Genomic DNA, 21,986 nt, shown 5'->3' with positions numbered 1-21,986 from the left:
CCCCAACCCCCCAGAGCTCCCCAATCCCCCAGACCTCCCCAATCACGACAACGCTCTCCTCTCCGCCGCGCGCTTGCCCAGCCAATACTTGAAGAACTCATAGACGGACCAGGCGATGGCCGTGGAGGGCATCTGGTAGATCACCCGCGCCTGCACCCCTTTAAAAAACCCCGCCAGCCCTCCCAGCTGGTACACCGTGCCAAAAGCGTTGGCCATGCCCGACAGGTGGCCCCTGACGCCCGCCGAGCTCAGCGCCGTGCTCTCCTGCGTGTTCAGCAGCGTCTTGCACACGTCCAGCGGCGTGGTGGCCGCGGCGGCCACGGCTCCGGCCACGGCTCCGGCCAGCACGTGGCTCAGCGGGCTGTAGTCGCGGCGGGGGTTGAGGTGCTCCTGCAGCAGCTCGTAGGTGATGAAGTGCAGCGCTTGGAAGGGGATGTTCATGCTGAGCTGGGTGGTGTAGCTGCGGTAGAAGGCGCCGAGCCCCTCGGCGTGCCACACGGAGCGGATGCAGCTCAGCACCGAGCCGTAGGGAGAGTTGAACATCTGCAGGCGCTGCTTGACCACTGCGGGTGGGAGAGGGGAGAGGTGGGGGGTTGGGGACAGAGGGACATCTGAGCCCAGCCACAACCTCCTCTTCACCATTGTGGGGTGGGAGAAGGGTGAGGTGGGGGGTTTGGGGAAAGAGTGACCCCTGAGCCCAGCCACAACCTCCCCTTCATCACTGTGGGGACAGCCAGGGGACAGCTGAGGGGTTTGGGGACAGAGGGAGCCCTGAGCCCAGCCTCCCCTTCCCCGTCACCACTGTGGGGTGGGAGAGGGGTGAGGTGGGGGGTTGGGGATAGAGGGACACCTGAGCCCAGCCACAACCTTCTCTTCACCACTGTGGGGACAGGGACATAGCTGGGCTGTGGGGTTTGGGGACAGAGGGAGCCCTGAGCCCACCCTCCCCTTCCCCTTCACCACAGCAGGGACAGGGACATGGCTGAGCTAGAGGTCTGGCCTGGCTGGCACAGGCCCCACAGTGTTCCCCAGGCCTAGCCCTGGCCTCCCCTTCACCACTGTGGGGACAGTCAGGGGACAGGGACATGGCTGAGCTGAGGGGTTTGGGGACAGAGGGACCCCCAGGCCCAGCCCCAGCCTTCCCCTCTCCATCACCACTGCAGGGGACAGGGACATTGCTGAGCTATAGGTCTGGCCTGGCTAGAACAGGCCCCAGAGTGACCCCTGGGCCAAACTGACCCCCGGGCCCAGCCCCAGCCTCCCTGTCCCCACCACTGCTTGGGGACAGGGACATTGCTGAGCTATGGGTCTGGCCTGGCTGGCACAGGCCCCAGAGTGACTCCTGAGTCCCCAGAGTGACCTCTGAGCCCCCAGAGTGACCCCTGAGTCCCCACAGTGACCCCCAGGCCCAGGCAGAGCCCCAGCCTCACCTTCAGCAGGGTTCATGACAGCATCGTGCAGCAGAGTCGCCACACTGCCAGCGATGCCTGTGGGACAAGAGCAGCTGGAGGGGACAGAGCACAGCTGGGGGGACAGCTTGCTGCTCCATCCAGGGGGGTCCCATTGCCACCAGGATCCCACCCAGGATCCCATTCCTATCCCATTCCCACCCAGAATCCCATTCCCACCTAGGAATCCCATTCCCACCCAGAATCCTATCCAGGATCCCATCCCTGCTCCATCCATGGGGATCCCATTCCCATCCAGAATCCCATTCCCACCCAGGATCTCACCCAGTTTCCCATCCAGGATCCCATTCCCACCCAGGAATCCCATTCCCACCCAGGATCCCATTCCCACCCAGGATCCCATTCCCACCCAGTTTCCCACCCAGGAATCCCATTCCCACCCAGGAATCTCATTCCCACCCAGGAATCTCATTCCCACCCAGGATCCCATCCCTGCTCCATCCATGGGGATCCTATTCCCATCCCATTCCCATCCAGGAATCCCATACCCACCCAGAATCCCACCCAGGATCCCATCCAGGATCCCATCCCTGCTCCATCCATGGGGATCCCATTCCCACCCAGTTTCCCCCCCCTGCTCCAGGGAACACCCAGCCACCCCAGCCAAGATTCCCAGGGCAGGAAATCCACCCTGAAAATGGATTTCCATCCTGAAAAATCCATCCTGAAAACCCACCCTGCAAGCCCCCAGCATCCACTCCCAGCCACCCCATTCCCCGATTTCCACCCTCCCAGAATTTTCCCCTCTCCTAACAATCACCTTTGCCCTTCCCAACCCCAACTCCCATATTTCTTTCCACCCCAGGCACCATGAGCAATGTTTACCATCCCTTCAGCACAGCCATAATTAAGGATATTTTTCCCTCCCTTTACTCAGCCTGCTTTCCAACCCTCCTCGCCCAGATCCAGCCAGCCAGGAGCCATCCTGCCCTGGGCTCTGCCATGAACCTCTCCAGCCACACCTTCCCCTTTGATCTCGCTGCCCACCTCCAATTCCCTCCTGCCCAAACGACTTTTGGGTCATTTCTCATTAAACCCCAGCTCCAGTTCTCCTGCTGGCCCCACAGGCTTGTAGCTACTTGAAAGGGAAAGCAGGAATGTGATCCCAGAGAAAGGAGCAGAGAGGAGGAGGGATTTGATTCCCTGAATTGAGTTTGGTGACTCCATGGTGGATCAAAATCTTGGAATTTCCTGCCCAAACCCTATGGTGAAGGCCTGGCTGCTCAATTCTGGGGTTTCTACTGCTATAAAGTAGAATATTCCTGCTATTTCTAGGCTTAAAAGTAAAATATTCCCCTTTGATCTCGCTGCCCACCTCCATTCCCTCCTGCCCAAACGACTTTTGGGTCATTTCTCATTAAACCCCAGCTCCAGTTCTCCTGCTGGCCCCACAGGCTTGTAGCTACTTGAAAGGGAAAGCAGGAATGTGATCCCAGAGAAAGGAGCAGCCAGGAGAAGGGATTTGATTCCCTTTATTGAGTTTGGTGATCCCATGGTGGATCAAAGTCTTGGAATTTCCTGCCCAAACCCTATGGTGAAGCCCTGGCTGATCAATTCTGGGGTTTCTACTGCTATAAAGTAGAATATTTCTATTTTTCTATTTCTATTTCTGCTATTTCTAGGCTTAAAAGCAAAATATTCCTGCTAAAAATTAATCACACAGAGGATGGAGTGCACTCCGTGCTCCCAGGGATAAAGTTAAATATTCCTGCTATTTCTAGGCTTAAAATCAAAATATTCCTGCTAAAAAGTGAACAGACAGAGGGCACTCCATGGTCCCAGGGACACCTGGAATAACCCAAATTTCAAATCTCCAAAGTGATGCTTTCTATGTCAAATCACACTTTTGGGTGAGACCTTCAAAGGATTGCTTAATCCTTGGAGAAATCAAACTGGGATTTGATCATCCTGAAGGGTTTTTAGGGATTTCAGGATAATATAGGTGAATCCTTTCCAGGATTTCACAATAATATTTTTTTAAGGATTTCACAACACCTTTTGCCCATTAAACTGTGCTGAAATTATTTGATATTAAACAAGAATTTAAACTGCACCTGAACACCTTTTGCCCATGAAACTATGCTGAAATCATTTGCTATTAAGTAAGAATTATTTAATAGCAAATGAAATTAAATTATTTGATATTAAACAAGAATTTAGCCTGGGAGGGATGCCAGGCTGAGTGAGAAGCAAGCAAGCAAGGGACAAAGGGTTATTTTTTCAGCCAAAAATACCAAAAAAACCCAAAAAAAACCCCAAAAAATACCCCAAAAATACCATTGGCCAAGTGGCTGTTTCCTCTCTGCTGGAACACCTAACCGAGTGAGAAGCAATCAATGGACAGGAGGTACTTTTTTTTTAGCCCAAAAAACCCCAAAAAACCCCCCAAAAAGACCCCAAAAACCCCAAAAATACCATTGGCCAAGTGGCTGTTCCCTCCCTGCTGGAAAAGCTCTCTGAGTGAGAAGCAATCAATGGACAAGAGTAATTTTTTCAGCCCAAAAAAACCCAAAAAAAACCCCCAAAAAAACCCAAAAAAACCCCAAAAATACCATTAGCCAAGTGGCTGTTCCCTCCCTGCTGGAACATCTCACTGAGTGAGAAACAATCAATGGACAAGAGTAATTTTTTCAGCCCAAAAAAACCCAAAAAAAACCCCCAAAAAAACCCAAAAAAACCCCAAAAATACCATTAGCCAAGTGGCTGTTCCCTCCCTGCTGGAACACCTTGCTGAGTGAAGAACAATCAATGGACAAGAGCAATTTTTCCATCCCAAAACCCCCAAAAATACCATCAGCCAAGTGGCTGTTCCCTCCCTGCTGGAAAACTCTCTGAGTGAGAAACAATCAACAAACAGGAGTTACTTTTTCAGCCCAAAAAAAACCCCAAAAAACCCCCCAAAAAAAACCCCAAAAAAACCCAAAAATACCATTAGCCAAGTGGCTGTTCCCTCCCTGCTGGAACACCTCACTGAGTGAGAAGCAATCAATGGACAGGAGTTACTTTTCCATCCCAAACCCCCAAAAAACCCCAAAAATACCATTAGCCAAGTGGCTGTTCCCTCCCTGCTGGAACACCTCACTGAGTGAGAAGAAATCAATGGACAGGAGTTACTTTTTCAGCCCAAACCCCCAAAAATACCATTAGCCAAGTGGCTGTTCCCTCCCTGCTGGAACACCTCACTGAGTGAGAAGCAATCAATGGACAGGAGTTACTTTTTCAGCCCAAACCCCCAAAAATACCATTAGCCAAGTATGCTAATGTATGTTCCCTCCCTGCTGGAACACCTCACTGAGAGAGAAGCAATCAATGGACAAGAGTGATTTTTTCAGCCCAAAACCCCCAAAAATACCATTGGCCAGGTGGCTGTTCCCTCCCTGCTGGAACACCTCACTGAGTAAGAAACAATCAATGGACAGGAGTTATTTTTTCAGCCCAAAAAAACCCCCAAAAAACCCCCAAAACCCCCAAAACACCCCCCAAAAAACCCAAAAAACCCCAAAAATACCATTGGCCAGGTGGCTGTTCCCTCCCTGCTGGAACACCTCGCTCAGAGACTCCTTGATGCTCTCGTAGCAGGCGAAGTAGAGCGCGTGGGCAGGGCCAGCGCCCAGCACGGTGACATTGATGCCCCGCAGGGGTCTGCCCAGCCCCTCGCTCAGCACCATCCTGCCCAGGGCTTCGTTTTGCAGCCCAAAATATTATTTCAGCCCCAAAAAAAACCCCAAAAAAACCCAAAAATACCATTAGCCAAGTGGCTGTTCCCTCCCTGCTGGAACACCTTGCTGAATGAGAAACAATCAATGGACTGGAGTCATTTTTCCATCCCAAACCCCCAAAAATACCATTGGCCAAGTGGCTGTTCCCTCTCTGCTGGAACACCTCACTGAATGAGAAACAATCAACGGACAGGAGTTACTTTTTCAACCCAAAAAAAACCCCAAAAAACCCAAAAAAAACCCCCAAAAAACCCAAAAATACCATCAGCCAAGTGGCTGCTCCCTCTAGCTGGAAAACCTCACTGAGTGATAAACAACCAATAGACAGGAGTTACTTTTTCAACCCAAAAAAACCCCCAAAAAACCCCCAAAAAAACCATTCGCCAAGTGGCTGTTCCCTCCTTGCTGGAACACCTTGCTGAGTGAGAAACAATCAATGGACTGGAGTTACTTTTCCATCCCAAAACCCCCAAAAAAACCCAAAAATACCATTGGCCAAGTGGCTGTTCCCTCCCTGCTGGAACACCTAACTGAATGAGAAACAATCAATGGACAGGAGTAATTTTTTTAGCCCAAAACCCCCAAAATACCATTAGCCAGGTGGCTGTTCCCTCCCTGCTGGAAAACCTCGCTGGGTGAGAAGCAATCAATGGACTGGAGTTATTTTTCCATCCCAAAACCCCCAAAAATATCATTAGCCAAGTGGCTGTTCCCTCCCTGCTGGAAAAGCTCTCTGAGTGAGAAACAATCAACGGACAGGAATTACTTTTCCATCCCAAAACAACCCAAAAAACCCCCCAAAAAACCCCCAAAAATACCATTAGCCAGGTGGCTGTTCCCTCCCTGCTGGAACACGTCGCTCAGAGACTCCTTGATGCTCTCGTAGCAGGCGAAGTAGAGCGCGTGGGCAGGGCCAGCACCCAGCACGGTGACATTGATGCCCCGCAGGGGTCTGCCCAGCCCCTCGCTCAGCACCATCCTGTGCAGGGCTTCGTTTTGCAGCCCAAAATATTTTTTCAGCCCAAAAAAAACCCCAAAAAAACCCAAAAAAACCGCCAAAAATACCATTAGCCAAGTGGCTGTTCTCTCCCTGCTGGAAAACCTCGCTGGGTGAGAAGCAATCAATGGACAGGAGTTACTTTTCCATCCCAAAACCCAAAAAAACCCCAAAAATAGCATCAGCCAAGTGGTTGTTCCCTCCCTGCTGGAAAACCTCGCTGAGTGAGAAACAATCAACAGGCAGGAATTACTTTTTCAACCCAAAAAAACCCAAAAAAAACCCCCCAAAACCCCCAAAAATACCATTAGCCAAGTGGCTGTTCCCTCTAGCTGGAAAAGCTCACTGAGTGAGAAACAACCAATAGACAGGAGTTACTTTTTCAACCCAAAAAAAACCCCAAAAAACCCCCCAAAACCCCCAAAACCCCTGAAAAACCCCCAAAATACCATTGGCCAGGTGGCTGTTCCCTCCCTGCTGGAACACCTCGCTCAGAGACTCCTTGATGCTCTCGTAGCAGGCGAAGTAGAGCGCGTGGGCAGGGCCAGCGCCCAGCACGGTGACATTGATGCCCCGCAGGGGTCTGCCCAGCCCCTCGCTCAGCACCATCCTCCGCAGAGCATCGAACACAGTCCTGTACCGAGCCCGGGGGTCGGGCTGCAGGCTCTGCATCCGCGTCTGCAACACAGCACAGGGGGAGAGGCGGGGTTAGCGGCAAAATGCCAGAATTTGGAATTGCTGGGTTGTTGAGGGGTTGGTTGGGTACGTGGGGTGGATTTTTTCAGCCTCATTCAGCCCCTAGAGTGGCTTTTTTCGGCCCAGTTTAGCCCCTGGTGTGGCTTTTTTCAGCCCCTGGTGTTCTTTTTTCAGCCCCTGGTGCTCTTTTTTCAGCCCCTGGTGCTCTTTTTTCAGCCCCTGGTGCTCTTTTTTCAGCCCCTGGTGCTCTTTTTTCAGCCCCTGGTGCTCTTTTTTCAGCCCCTGGTGCTCTTTTTTCAGCCCCTGGTGCTCTTTTTTCAGCCCCGTTTAACCCCTGGTTCTCTTTTTTCAGCCCAGTTCAGCCCCTGGTGTTGTTTTCCTTAGTCTAGTTCAGCCCCTGAACTTGTTCAGCCCCTGGTGTTCTTTTTTTCAGTCTATCTTAGCCCCTGGTTCTCTTTTTTCAGCCTCATTCAGCCCCTAGAGTGGCTTTTTTCTGCCCAGTTTAGTCCCTGGTGTTCTTTTTTTCAATCCAGTTCAGCCCCTGGTGGTTTTTTTTCAGCCTCTGGTGTTCTTTTTCTCAGCCCAGTTTAACCCCTGGTGTTCTTTTTCCAGTCTAGTTCAGCCCCTGGTGTTCTTTTTCCAGACTAGTTCAGCCCCTGGTATTCTTTTTTCAGCCAAATTCAGCCCCTGGTTTGCTTTTTCCAGCCCAGTTCAACCCCTGGTGTTCTTTTTTCAGTCCAGTTCAGCGCCTGTTGTGGCTTTTTTTAGTCTAGTTTAAACCCTGGTGGTGTTTTTTTCAGTCTAGTTTAACCCCTGGTGTTCTCTTTTCAGCCTCATTCAGCCCCTGGTGTTCTTTTTTCAGTCTAGTTCAACCCCTGATGAGGCTTTTTTCAGTCTAGTTCAGCCCCTGGTGGTTTTTTTTCAGTCCAGTTTAGCCCCTGGTTTGCTTTTTTCAGTCTAGTTTAGCCCCTGGTTTGCTTTTTTCAGTCTAGTTTAACCCCTGGTGTTCTTTTTCAAGTCTAGTTCAGCCCCTGGTGGTTTTTTTTCAGTCCAGTTCAGCCCCTGGTTTGCTTTTTTCAGTCTAGTTTAACCCCTGGTGTTCTTTTTCAAGTCTAGTTCAGCCCCTGGTGGTCTTTTTTCAGTCCAGTTCAGCCCCTGGTTTGCTTTTTTCAGTCTAGTTTAACCCCTGGTGTTCTTTTTCAAGTCTAGTTCAGCCCCTGGTGGTCTTTTTTCAGCCTCATTCAGCCCCTGGTGTGGTTTTTTTCAGTCTAGTTTAACCCTTGGTGTGGCTTTTTTCAGCCTACTTCAGCCCCTGGTTCTCTTTTTTCAGCCTAGTTTAACCCCTGGTGTACTTTTTCAGTCCAGTTTAACCCATGCTGTTCTTTTTTCAGCCAAATTCAGCCCCTGGTGTTCTTTTTCCAGCCCAGTCCAGCCCCTGGTGTTGTTTTTTCAGCCTCATTCAGCCCCTGAGTGTGGCTTTTTTCAGCCCAGTTTAACCCTTGGTGTTCTTTTTTCAGTCTAGTTTAACCCCTGGTTCTCTTTATTCAGCCCAGTTCAGCCCTGATGTTCTTTTTTCAGCCCAGTTCAGCCCCTGGTGTGGCTTTTTTCAGCCCAGTTTAACCCCTGGTGGTGTTTTTTCAGCCTCATTCAGCCCCTGGTGCTCTTTTTTCAGTCTAGTTCAACCCCTGATGTGGCTATTTTCAGTCTAGTTCAGCCCCTGGTGTTCTTTTTTCCAGCCTAGTTTAACCCCTGGTGTGGATTTTTTCTGCCCAGTTCGGCCCCTAGTGTTCTTTTTTCAGCCAAATTCAGCCCCTGGTGTGGCTTTTTTCAGCCTGGAAATTAAGATTATTTGTGGATGTTCTTCCACAATCAACAATTCCCACTCAAATGAAAAATATTTATGGATATTCTTCCTTAATCCCCAATTCCCACTACAATGAAGAATATTTGTGGATATTTTAATCCACAATTCTCACTCAAATGAAGATTATTTGTGGATATTCTTCCACAATCCACAATTCCCACTCTAAGGTTTTAGGTTTGTGTTCCAGAGGATTTGCTGATGGAAAAATATCTACAACTTCCCCCAGAGCTCCAAGAGCCTAAGGAATGACCAAAAATGGGATAAATAGCCCAAGGAATAACCAAAACCTGGATAAACAGCCTAAGGAATAATCAAAACCTGGATAAAGAGCCCAAAGAATTGCCAAAAATGGGATAAACCGCCCAAGGAATACCAAAAACAGGATAAACACGCCAAGGAATAACCAAAAACAGGATGAACAGCCTAAGGAATGACCAAAAACAGGACAAGCAGCCCAAGAAATGACCAAAACTGGGATAAACAGCCCAAGGAATAACAAAAGACAGGACTAACAACCCAAAGAATAACCAAAACCTGGATAAACAGCCCAAAGAATGACCAAAAACAGGACAAACAGCCCAAGGAATAACCAAAGCAGGATAAAGAGCCTAAGGAATAACCAGAAACAGGACTAACAGCCCAAAGAATAACCAAAACCAGGATAAACAGCCTAAGGAATAACCAAAAACAGGACAAGCAGCCCAAGGAATATCAGAAACAGGACTAACAGCCCAAGGAATTACCAAAACCAGGATAAACAGTCTAAGGAATAACAAAAAACAGGACAAGCAGCCCAAGGAATATCAGAAACAGGACTAACAGCCCAAGAAATAACCAAAACCTGGATGAACAGCCCAAGGAATGACCAAAAACAGGGTAAACAGCCCCAGGAATGACCAAAAACAGGATGAACAGCCCAAGGAATCACCAAAACCAGGATAAACAGCCCAAGGAATTGCCAAAAATGGGATAAACAGCCCAAGGAATACCAAAAACAGGACTAACAGCCTAAGGAATAACCAAAACCTGGATAAACAGGCCAAGGAATCGCCAAAAACAGGATAAAGAGCCCAAGGAATAACCAAAACCAGCCCAAGGAATAACCAAAGCAGGATAAACAGTCTAAGGAATAACCAAAAACAGGACTAACAGCCCAAAGAATTACCAAAACCAGGATAAGCAGCCTAAGGAATGACCAAAAATGGGATAAAGAGCCCAAAGAATGACCAAAGCAGGACTAACAGCCCAAAGAATTACCAAAAACAGGACTAACAGCCTAAGGAATAACCAAAAACAGGACAAGCAGCCCAAGGAATGACCAAAGCCTGGATTCATCAGGACAAGGAGCCCAAGGAGCAGATAAAATCAGTGTTCAGCAGCCCCAGGAGGAGCCAAAAGGAGGATTCAGCAGAACTGAAAGCATGAGGAATAACCAAACCCAGGGGAAACAGCACAAAGCATAACCAAAACCAGGAAAAACAGCCCAAGGAATAACAAAAATCAGGATTGAGCAGAACTAGAAGCAATAGGAATTGCCAAAATTGGGATCCAACAGGACAAACTACCCAATTAATAACAAAAATCAGGACTGAACAGGTCTGAGAACACGAGTAATAACCAAAATTAGGATTGAGCAGCACCAACAGCCCCAGGAATAATCAAAACTGGGATTCAACAGGACAAAGTGCCCCAAGGAATAATAAAAATCAAGACTGAACAGGACTAGAAGCACAAGGAATAATCAAAATTGGGATTCAACAGGACAAACTGCCCAAGGAATAGCAAAAATCAGGACTGAGCAGGTCTGAGATGACAAGGAACAACAAAAATCAGGATTAAGCAGAACTAGAAGCACAAGGAATTGCCAAAATTGGGATTCAACAGGACAAAGTGCCCCAAGGAGTGACAAAAACCAGGACTGAACAGGTCTGATGAACACAAGGAATAACAAAAATCAGGACTGAGCAGCACCAACAGCCCAAGGAATAACAAAAATCAGGATTGAACAGAACTAGAAGCAATAGGAATAACCAAAATTAGGATTCAACAGGACAAACTGCCCCAAGGAATAACCAAAACCAGGATTGAACAGGTCTGAGAAGACAAGTAACAAAAATCAGGATTGAGCAGCACCAACAGCCCCAAGGAATAATAAAAATCAGGACTGAGCAGCATCAATAGCCCAAGGAATCACCAAAGCCAGGACTGAACAGGTCTGAGAACACAAGGAATAACAAAAATCAGGATTGAAGAGCACAGGTAGCCTAAGCAATAACCAAAATTGGGATTCAACAGGACAAACTGCCCCAAGGAATAACAAAAACCAGGATTGAAGAGCACAGGTAGCCTAAGGAATAACCAAAGCCAGGACTGAACAGGTCTGAGAACACAAGTAATAACAAAAATCAGGACTGAGCAGCACCACCAGCCCAAGGAATAACAAAAATCAGGATTGAACTGAACTAGAAGCAATAGGAATAACCAAAATTAGGATTCAACAGGACAAACTGCCCCAAGGAATAACAAAAACCAGGACTGAACAGGTCTGAGAAGACAAGAAGTAACAAAAATCAGGATTGAGCAGCACCAACAGCCCAAGGAATAACCAAAGCCAGGATTGAGCAGAACTAGAAGCACAAGGAATAATCAAAACTGGGATCCAACAGGACAGACTGTCCAAGTAATAACAAAAATCAGGACTGAGCAGGTCTGAGAAGACAAGGAATTACAAAAATCAGGGTTGAGCAGCACAAACACCCCAAGGAATAACCAAAATCAGGGTTGAGCAGCACCAACACCCCAAGCAATAACAAAAATCAGGACTGAGCAGCAAAAACAGCCTAAGGAATAACCAAAATTGGGATTCAACAGGACAAACTGCCCCAAGGAATAACAAAAATCAGGACTGAGCAGCACCAACACCCCAAGGAATAACCAAAATCAGGATTGAACAAGCCTGAGAACACAAATAATAACCAAAATCAGGGTTGAGCAGCACCAACACCCTAAGGAATAACCAAAATCAGGACTGAGCAGCACCACCAGCCCAAGGAATAACCAAAACCAGGATTGAACAAGCCTGAGAACACAAATAATAACCAAAATCAGGGTTGAGCAGCACAAACAGCCCCAGGAATAAGCAAAATCAGGACTGAGCAGCACCAACAGCCCAAGGAATCACCAAAGCCAGGACTGAACAGGTCTGAGAACACAAGGAATAACCAAAATCAGGATTGAACAAGTCTGAGAACACAAATAACCAAAACCAGGACTGAGCAGCACCACCAGCCCAAGGCATCACCACAGCCAGGCTCTCCCGTGCTCCCAGAGCAGGGATCAGCTCTGTGTGAAGCCCCTGAGTTTCCCAGGCACTCAGAGCTGATTGTCCCCAGGCTGGGCAGTGTCCCCAGCTCCTCTCACCTATCTGAGGCCAACCAGCAGCTCCTGCAGCCTCAGCCCTGATCGGCAGCCAGGAGCTGCCTCTGCTCCTCCCTGAGCTAATCCCATTGCATAAGGCAGAGTGCAGCAATGCCACGAGGGCTCTGCTGGTCCTGAGTGCAGCCTGGGCAGGAAAAAAACCCATCAGCACAGTGCCAGGGTCAGCTCTGGGCAGTTCCCTGAGCTTTGGGAAGAGTTCTGTCCTTCTGCATGCAGTTTGGGAAGAGTTCTGTCCTTCTGGATGCAGTTTGGGAAGAGTTCTGTCCTTCTGGCTCCAGTTTGGGAAGAATTCTGTCCTCCTGGATGCAATTTGGGAAGAGTTCTGTCCTTCTGGATGAGTTTGGGAAGGAAACCAACCCTCCTGGGTGATTCCAGAGGTGTTTTCTAGCAAAAAATAGTTTTCCTAGCAGGAGTCAGGTGTCTGTTTTGCATATCCTGGCAGTGGTTTGACACCCTGCAAACACCCTCAGAGCTCATTTTATCTTTGTTTGGGGTTGTTTTATTTATTTTCTCCGAACACAACCTGCTTTTCCCGGGTTGGTGTGACAGAGCCAGCCTGGCAGAGGCTCCCAAAGGGAACCCAATCTGCTTTTAGCAGGAAATAAGGAATATTTCTGCAGGATCCAGGCAGGTCCTGCCAGCTGGTCGAGGCACAAGCCAGGCTCAAGCCCTGAACCCCAGTTTTTGGGGTTCAACCCTAAATGAGAAGCAAAGAACCCACGGGAGCAGAGCCAAGGGTCAGCCCAGCAGGTTTGCCATGATTTCCATGATTTCCCAGCTTCCCAACATTCTCCCTCAGCTGGAACTGCAGAGAAACTGCAGAGAAACTCAGGAGAAACTGCTGAGAATCTCCAGCAAACCATTCCCCAAGAGAATTTCCATTTTCACCATTTCGACCAACATTTTCAGTTTCTCTTCGGCAGGAAACGACCTGCTGGCACCCAAACATTCCCCCCGAGCTGCTCCCACCCAGCTGCTCCTCCTGCCCACCCAGAACACCCAGCAGCTCCTCCTGCCCACCCAGAGCACCCAGCAGCTCCTCCTGCCCACCCAGAACACCCAGCAGCTCCTCCTGGACACCCAGCTGCTCCTCCTGCCCACCCAGAGCACCCAGCAGCTCCTCCTGCCCACCCAGCCAGCCAGGAAGTGCCCAGGAGGAAGGAGCTGTGCTCCTTTTCTGCAGCAATGCCACTCCTCTTGCTGCTGGAGAGACAAACCTCCTCCTACCAGCCCAGCTGCTATTGGATTACACCCTCTGCAAACAAAACAGAGCTCTTTCCGGATCAAAAAATCTCTTTTTTGGGGTCAGTTGTCACTTTTTCCCCCAGCAGCCAGGTAGGACAGCAGTGAGCTGGAGGAGAATCCATGGATTTCCCTCTGCCCAGCACATGGATTGACCTTTTCCAGGCTTTTCCAGAGGGTTTTTCCAGCTCCCCAGCCCTTCCAGGCTGAGTGGATTATCCCAGCCCGAGGTAACCCTGGGAATTCGGCAGGCAGGGAGCTTTTCCCCCGCAGCACCTCCCGCTCCGGGAAGCTGAGCACCACTTTCGTTTTCTCGCTCTGCTTTCCCCACCGAGGAAATGCCCTGCTGAGCAACGCCAGCGCTCCGGAATGCCAACACCCAGAATTCTGCTGCTCCAGCCCTGACTGGGCACCAAACTGTCCCCAAACCCTCGGGGACACCCCACATCTAGGAGGAAAACCTAACCATTCCCAGGGATAGAGCCACAGGGAAAACAGGGCAAAAAAATCAGGAATATTCCCTTTAAAACATGGAAATATTTCCTTTTTCCTGCAGCCTCTCAAAGTCAAAGCATTTCCTCTTCTGTCCCTCCTTCAAGGAGCTCAGAAACAGAGGGATTGCAACACCCCGTGAGTCACCCACAGCAGCACCACCGAGCCAGTCTGGCTTTTCCCAGCATCCCTTCTTATTTTTTTAAGGTCCCACAGCAGCAAACTGGCAAGGCAGAGGGAGGAAATATCCTTCAGGATGATTCCCACCACTCTGGAAATCTTCCCTGGGTGTGTTTGAGCATCATCAGCTCCCAAAGCCACCCTTTCCAAACCCCCTGAGCCCAGCAAAGCCACCACGGGGTGACACTCAGTCACGGCCGTGTCACCCAAAAACCACCCCAGCCCAGCAGCTTCTTCCCCCTGAGCTGGAATTCCATCACTGCAGGAGGGAATAAATGGATCATGATCCATCTCCAGGCCAGGGAGCAGCGCTGGGATGTCACCTTTGCACCAGGGCTGTGCAGAGCTCCCCAGAGCTCCAGATCCAGAGGGGATTTTGGGGTGACACCTTGGGGACATGCCCAGTGCACCCCGGGAACCTCGGATGACACTAAGTCACGGCCATGTCACCCAAAAAACTACCCCATCCCAGCAGCTTCTCCCTCCTGAGCTGGAATTCCATCTCTCCAGGAGGGAATAAATGGATCCTGACCCATTTCAAGGCCAGCAGGGCACTGGTGGCATCTCCCAGTCCTGGGATGTCACCTTTGCACCAGGGTCGTGTAAAGCTCCCCAGAGCTCCAGATCCAGAGGGGATTTTGGGGTGACACCTTGGGGACATGCCCAGAGCACCCCGGGAACCTCGGATGACACTAAGTCACGGCCATGTCACCCAAAAAACTACCCCATCCCAGCAGCTTCTCCCTCCTGGGCTGGAATTCCATCTCTCCAGGAGGGAATAAATGGATCCTGACCCATTTCAAGGCCAGCAGGGCACTGGTGGCATCTCCCAGCCCTGGGATGTCACCTTTGCACCAGGGCTGTGCAGAGCTCCCCAGAGCTCCAGATCCAGAGGGGATTTTGGGGTGACACCTTGGGGACATGCCCAGAGCACCCCGGGAACCTCGTGCATCCCAACATTCCAGCCTTTCCATCCTGGAGTGGACACACCACCCCATCCCAGCAGCTTCTCCCTCCTGAGCTGGAATTCCATGGTTCCAGGAGGGAATAAATAGATCCTGACTCATCTCCCAGCGCAGGGAGAGCGCTGGGATGTCACCTTTGCAGCAGGGCTGTGCAGAGCTCCCCAGAGCTGCAGGACAGCTCCAGATCCAGAGGAGATTTTGGGGTGACACCTTGGGGACATGCCCAGTGCAACCCCAGCCCCAGGAACCTCGTGCATCCCAACATTCCAGCCTTTCCATCCCAACACTCCTGACGCATTCCCACATTTCTCACAGCCTTCCCACACTCCCCCCTCTCCCCACACCCCGATTTCTCACACGCTTTCCTCCTTTGCTCCCCAACAACTCTTACACATCCCTTACACCCCAAAGCCCCGTGAACCTGCAGCACTCCTTGCACCCCAGCTGCTGACACACTTATCACTTTGCACCCCAACAGCACTTCACACACCCTTCCCACCTCCCCCTGCTTGCACCCTAAACCTCTTACAGATCCCTTTAACTGTCCCTTCCTTGTACCCTAAACCTCTTACACATCCCTTTAACTGTCCCTTCCTTGTACCCTAAAAACCCCTAACACACCCCTTACACGCTGTCCCCTCCTTGCACACTAAAACCTTTTACACACCCCTTTAACTGTCCCTTCCTTGTACCTTAAACCTCTTACACATCTCTTTTACTCTGTCCCTTCCCTGCACCCTAAAACCCCTAACACACCCCTTTAACTGTCCCTTCCTTGCACCCTAAACCTCTTACACATCCCTTAAAATCTCTCCCTTCCCTGCACCCTAAACCTCTTGCACACCCCTTACACTCTGTCCGTTCCTTACACACTAAAACCCCTAACACACCCCTTTAACTATCCCTTCCCTGCACACTAAACCCCTAACACATCCCTTACACTCTGTCCCTTCCTTGCACCCTAAACCTCTTGCACACCCCTTAAAATCTCTCCCTTCCCTGCACCCTAAAACTTCTTGCACACTTCTTACACTCTCTCCCTTCCTTACACCCTAAAAACCCCTTGCACACCCCTTTAACTCTCTCACTTCCCTGCACCCTAAAACCTCTTGCACATCCCTTTAACTGTCCCTTCCCTGCACCCTAAAACCTCTTGCACACCCCTTACACACTGCTTACACTCTGTCCCCTCCTTGCACCCTAAAAAATCCTTCAAACCCCCAATAATCTCTCTCCCCTTCGCACCCCCAGCACTCCAACAACCCTTCGGACACCTTCCCTCTCTCCCCGCTCCTCGCATCCCCACCAGCCCCTGGCACCCCAACACTTCTGCACCCCAAACCCCTTTGAACCTCCCACTCCCTGCACCCCAACACACCCCCTGCCCACCCCAACACACTGCCTACACCCCAACACACCCCCTGCACCCCACCAACTCCCCGCACCCCAACACTCCCCCTGCCCACCCCAACACACCCCCTGCACCCCAAACCCCCTAAACCTCCCACTGCCTGCACCCCAACACTCCCCACACCCCAACACACTCCCTGCACCCCAACACTCCCCCTGCCCACCCCAACACTCTCCCCGCACCCCAACACTCCCCCTGCCCACCCCAGCACCCCACTCGTGCCGTGGCGCTCCCCGCAGCATCCCCGCTGTCCCCCCGCTCCCCCCGGGCACACCTCCCCCGCCGCTCGCCGCCGCCGGCGCGCACCTTGACCGAGTCCACGGGGTACATGACCGTGTGCTCCATGATCCCCGCCACGGCCCCGGCCACCATGTGCGTGCCGAGCGCCGCGCCGCTGGGCAGGCTCTCGTACTCGTCACCCTCCATCAGCCCGGCCCCGGCGGCGGCGGCGGGGGGCCCGGGGCCCGGCGGGGCGGCGGCGCTGCCCGCCATGGCACAGCTCAGCTCCATCCGCCGCCACCGGGGGGACACCGGCGCGGGGACACCGTGGGGACACGGGCGCGGGGAGAGGGGCGCTGGGACCGCGCGGCGCCCCGGCCGCACTTTAAAGGCGCATGCCACGCCCACTCTGACCCCGCCGCCAATCAGCGCGGCGCGCTCTCATGGGCCTCACGGCGCGGGGGATGATTGACAGGAATTTTAATTAATAACAGACGAGCCGCCGCGCGATGCTTGGCTGTGATTGGCTGTGGAGGCGGAGGGGCGGGGCGTAGCCGTGAGGGGCGGGGCGTAGCCGTGAGGGGAGGCGCTGCTCCCGGAGCGCCGCTGAGGCGATCGCGGCCGCGGGGCTGGGCGTGTCGCTTTGGCTGGGAATGTCACTTGGGGCTGGAAATGTCACTCGGAGCGACAAGAGCAGTGTCACAGCCAGCCTGGGCAGCGAGCGAGGCTCTGCCGGAAGGGAGGAAGGTGTGCTGACCCCGTGGCGTGTGCCGCCGAGGGGAAGGAACTGCCGGAGGGGCTTTTAGTCCCTGGATTGATCCCTGGATGGTGACACGGCTGGGACAGCCGGGGTGTCACCTCTGGGTGTGTCCTGTGCAAGCTCACAGCCAGCCCACCTGCAGGGACAGGGACCCTCCTGGGACAAGCGGGGAGGGAGGTGAATATTGGAGATTCCGTGAGCAAAGGGCTGTTTTTCCCTGTAAGGTCCCCACATTGTCCCCATAGCAGCCCCAAATTGTCCCCAGAGCAGCCCCAAATTGTCCCCAAAACAGCCCCAAGTTGTCCCCAAAACACGAGCAGGACCAGCTCAGCTCCTGTGCCCAAAAGCAGGGTTCATTTGGGGTTCATTTGGGGTTCATTTGGGGTTCATTTGGGGTTTATTTGGGGTTTATTTGAGGTTTTCTGTGGGCTTGGAGGTGTCTCTGCACAAAGCTCTGTCCCCTCCTGTCACCTCTGCAGGGTGACACAGCCACTCCTTTCCTGGGCTCTGCCTCACCATGGGGGGAAAAAAATCATGGGAAAAAAAAAATCATCCAAGCTTGGGAAAGCTTCATGCCCTTCCCTGCAAAAGCTTTTTGGGAAGAGAGGATCCACAGCATCCACATCCCTGGCTGCAGATCGCTCTTTCCATCTCCCTGCTCCCCAAAAACCCTTCTCTTCCCTCAAATTTTATATTATTTCCTTGTTCCGCCCCAAAACCAACCCGAAGCAGGTGAATTTGGTGCTCTCCAGGAGAATGAGGCGAAGTTTTTGCAGCCCAGGGAACACTCCAGGCTTTAATTCCCTCCCTCTCCAAAGGATTATTTGGAATTCGACCTTGCAGGGAAAGGAAGGAGGTGTTGCACGAACTCCAATCAAGGTTAACCATTCCCCGTGATAATGCTGGGCAATTTATTGCTGCAGGGGCCTTGGGAAGGAGGAAAACCACCCTCGGAGCCTGAAAAAAGATCAGGAAAATAAAAGTTGAGGTGAGCAAATCCAGGTCGTGCTGTTCTTTCTTCTCCCTCTTTGCCATCTTTGTGCTGGGAAGTCTCTGTTCCCCGTGGGGAAAATAACAATACAGGGCAGCGTCACGCATGGGGATCACTCCTGATTGATTTTTGGGGAGCTGGCAGTGCTTCCTGCTCCTGGAAAAACGCTGTTCCAGGAGGTGGGAGAGCTGCAGGTGACATCCCAGCCATCCCACCGTCCCCAGAGCAGCAAACCCCAACCTGAGAGTATAAAATTTAACCCAGGAATTGCTTCAATCTCCCCTTTCTTCCCCCCCATCTTGCCCTCTGGAAGAAGCCACGGCATTCTCACACCTTTATTTCCTTGGGGAGAGATCAAATGTGTGCTGCTGACAGGGTTTGTTGGCTGTGTTTTCCCAATTAAATGGCATTTTTGGAGCTGGAGAGCCACACCCCTGTGATTCCAGCGGAGAATTCTGATCTCCAGCCACAAACCAGGAACAGGAATTTCCCTTTCTGGGATCCAAGGAGATCAAACTGGCAGAGACACATTGCCCAGGATTGCTCCACAGGGTTTATCGAGGTTTTCTTCTCCCCAAGCAAGAACCAAGGGCACTTTAATCTCCTCCCCGTGCCTCTGGCAGGGCAGGGAAGGGAGGGGGAATTACAGTGTCACCTTAACGAGCCCTTTTCCCTGCAGCCTCAGCTCCTGCTCCCTGATAATGACCTGGACCAGGCTGGAATTCTCCTTCCAGGTAGGGCCAGGTTATATTTTAACCCTGCAGCAGTGCCATGAGGAATCCTTCCTGCTCAGGTGCCAAAGCAGAGGCTCAGCCTGAGGGGTTTTCCCCATATTCCTGGAGATGGGATGGGATTATCCGTGATTTGTGAGGGAAATGGGACAGAGAGGTTGTGGTTTGTGCTGCTGAGTGGGAAAAGCAGCAGCCTTGTGTCTCTTGGATGGTTTCCTGGCAAAGAGGAGTCATCCCTGGATAAAGGGAGCTCAGCTTGCCTTGGAAAGCTTCCTTGAAAAGATTCTTTGGAAAGCTTCCTTGAAAAGATTTCCTTGGAAAGATTCCTTGGAAAGCTTCCATGAAAAGATTCCTTGGAAAGCTTCCTTGAAAAGATTCCCTTGGAAAGATTCCCTTGGAAAGATTCCTTGGAAAGATTCCTTGGAAAGATTCCCTTGGAAAGATTCCTTGGAAAGCTTCCTTGAAAAGATTCCCTTGGAAAGATTCCCTTGGAAAGATTCCCTTGGAAAGATTTCCTTGAAAAGATTCCTTGGAAAGCTTCCTTGAAAAGATTCCCTTGGAAAGCTTCCTTGAAAAGATTCCCTTGAAAAGATTCCCTTGAAAAGATTTCCTTGGAAAGCTTCCCTCAAAAAGATTCCTTGAAAAGATTCTCTAGGAAAGATTCCCTTGGAAAGATTCCCTCGAAAAGATTCCTTGCAAAGCTTCCCTGGCTCTTCCCTTCCCCACCACTGCTCCCTGCATCCCACCCTGGATCTCCAGGGCATCCCTCGGGTGATCCCTGATCCCCAAATTCCATCGGAGCAGGGAAACAGGGAAGGGCAAAGCTCCTTGTGCTGCTGACAACACCTCTGGGCTGCAACAGCCTCGGCCTGCGAGTGTCCAGGGCCAGGCTGGAGTGACCTGGGACAGGGAAGGTGTCCCTGCCATGGCTGAGGTGGCACTGGATGGGATTTCCTCCCAACCCAAACCATTCCCTGGTTGTGTTTTCCCATCCCTCTGCAGCCCTGAACGTTGGGAGTCTGCTGGGCAGGAGGGACAGGACCCTGGGAATGGCTTCAGAGGGACAGGACCCAGGGAATGGCTTCAGAGGGACAGGACCCGGGGAATTGGAGGGACAGGACCCAGGGAATGGCTTCAGAGGGACAGAGAGCAGGATTTGATGGGATTTTGGGCAGCAATGAGGGTGGGGAGGACTGGGATGGAATTCCCAGAGGAGCTGTGCCTCCCTGGAACTGCCCAAGGAGCACCTTGGGATGGTGGGAAGTGTCAGGACAGCACCTGGCTGAGCCTCAAGGTCCTCCCAACCCAAACCATCCCCAACTTTCAGCTCTCTCCCCCAACAAGTCCCTGCAGCATGTTCACCCACATTCCCTCCGTGCCAGCAGCCAAACAAGGGATGAATCACAGCCACCCAGCCTGGTCCAGCAGCACCCAGCTCTGAGCCAGGAATTCCAGCAGAAAGCAGGAATGGCCAGGCAGTGAAACACTCCAGCAGGAGGGTCCCTGCCTGGGCAGCACCTCCCTGCCCTCCCCAGCTGATAAGAGCAACCTGGAGCTCCTTATCAAACCCCTCAGTGGGCAGGAGGTGCCAAACCCAGGGGCTGCAGCACTCCTGATAAAGCAGGAGTGTCCAGCTGCGAGCTGAGCACCCACTTTGGGCTTTATCTCCACCACCCAGTGCCATCTATTTCTATTTTTTTCCCCTTTTCAAATCTACAAGTGGTCCAACAGCTGAGCAGCAGCTGGGTTTGGGAGGTTTTATCCTCCCCACCACCAGCACAGAGTGCCCTGGGAGCTGCCAAAGCCACCGAGCTGCAAATTAAAAGTTGGTTCATTTTTAATTGGCACGTTCAGCATCAGATAATTGTGTTTTTCTGCCCTGTCGGGGCGGTGAGGGGTTGGGGTGGAATTCCCAGAGGAGCTGTGGCTGTCCCTGGATCCCTGGAATTGTCCCAGGGCAGGTTGGAGCAGCCTGGGACAGTGGGAGGTGTCCCTGCCATGGAGGATTTTAATGTCCTCCCATCCCAAACCATCCCAGGATTTTTATGTGGAAAGGAAAAGCCACCAGTTGATGGCATTTTATAAATGCTTTAGAAGAGGGATCAGAGCAAATGGAATTGGTTAATTTGTTTTTAATCTTATTTGCTGGAATTTTTTGTCCACACTGCCCTTTTTCCTCACAAGTTTGTGTGCCACATCCTTGTAGGAATGACAGTTTTCTTGTGGGAAGCAATCCCCCATCCCACAGGACCAACCAGCCCCTTCCCAGCACATTCCAACCCCTTAAAAACACTCAATCCCCCAAAATCCAAGTTAAACAGCAAGGCTGGACTTCAATCCCAGCCCCATCCTGAGATCCAAGGTCCCCTCAGCCTTAGGAGATCCCTGGAAAACGATCCAATTTGGATTTTCCTGCCTCTCTCCATCCCAGGAATGGAGAGCCATGGGGAAACTGAGCTGCTTGCAAACCTGCTGTGTTCAATTTCCTTTTTATCTTTCTATTTGCAAACTCCAGGAGTAGAAACAAGCAGCCTTGTGTTGGTTTTGGGATGGACTGACCCGATTTGGGGAGCACCAGGCCCTGGTGGGAAGGTGCTGCTGTTGGGATTGGGGTTGGAAAAGCAGGAAAACAGGAATTCCTGCTCTGCTATGAGCTCCACACTGGGATTAATGTGGGTTTTTTGGCCCCAAAAAGTGGTGGAGCCAATCAGAATGAAATAATTAGACCGAAACCGTGCAGGCAGAGCAGGATCATCCCCAGCTTTAACCACATTCCCTGAACTTTCCCCTTTTCCCTGAGTCACCACGGGGT

General features: G+C 51.5%; 1 protein-coding gene and 2 long non-coding RNA genes across 3 annotated transcripts; 1 reads left to right on the top strand and 2 right to left on the bottom strand.

Annotated features, from left to right (window-relative positions):
* Nucleotides 1-32: 32 nt before the first annotated feature.
* On the bottom strand, nucleotides 33-17,041 carry LOC146428021 (mitoferrin-1-like). The gene is made up of 4 exons (XM_085080496.1): nucleotides 16,780-17,041; nucleotides 6,635-6,863; nucleotides 1,431-1,487; nucleotides 33-563 (listed from the first exon to the last, which is right to left on the bottom strand). Exons 1-4 carry the CDS (start codon nucleotides 16,981-16,983, stop codon nucleotides 43-45), a joined length of 1,011 nt encoding a protein of 336 aa, XP_084936622.1. The 5' UTR covers nucleotides 16,984-17,041; the 3' UTR covers nucleotides 33-42.
* Nucleotides 14,794-16,093, bottom strand: LOC146428022 (uncharacterized). The gene is made up of 3 exons (XR_014856209.1): nucleotides 16,076-16,093; nucleotides 15,800-16,029; nucleotides 14,794-15,754 (listed from the first exon to the last, which is right to left on the bottom strand). It is a non-coding gene; the product is annotated as an uncharacterized LOC146428022 (long non-coding RNA).
* A 296-nt stretch (nucleotides 17,042-17,337) lies between the features above and the next one.
* Nucleotides 17,338-19,341, top strand: LOC146428020 (uncharacterized). Its single transcript, XR_014856231.1, has 3 exons — nucleotides 17,338-17,439; nucleotides 18,376-18,440; nucleotides 19,123-19,341. It is a non-coding gene; the product is annotated as an uncharacterized LOC146428020 (long non-coding RNA).
* Nucleotides 19,342-21,986: the final 2,645 nt, after the last annotated feature.

Source organism: Lichenostomus cassidix, chromosome 22 (assembly GCF_008360975.1).
Source record: "Lichenostomus cassidix isolate B80296 chromosome 22, HeHo_3.0, whole genome shotgun sequence".
In the NCBI taxonomy this organism is placed as follows: Eukaryota; Metazoa; Chordata; class Aves; order Passeriformes; family Meliphagidae; genus Lichenostomus; species Lichenostomus cassidix.
This window is presented reverse-complemented; position numbering and strand designations above follow the sequence as displayed.

Excerpts from the sequence above, each read along its gene's own strand:
- LOC146428021 (XM_085080496.1), bottom strand. The coding sequence starts at position 16,983 with ATGGAGCTGAGCTGTGCCATGGCGGGCAGCGCCGCCGCCCCGCCGGGC. Across the intron at positions 1,488-6,634 it reads GAACAGCCACCTGGCCAATG|GCATCGCTGGCAGTGTGGCG; the intron begins GTATTTTGGGGG and ends CTTGTCCCACAG. Across the intron at positions 564-1,430 it reads TGTCATGAACCCTGCTGAAG|TGGTCAAGCAGCGCCTGCAG; the intron begins GTGAGGCTGGGG and ends TCCCACCCGCAG.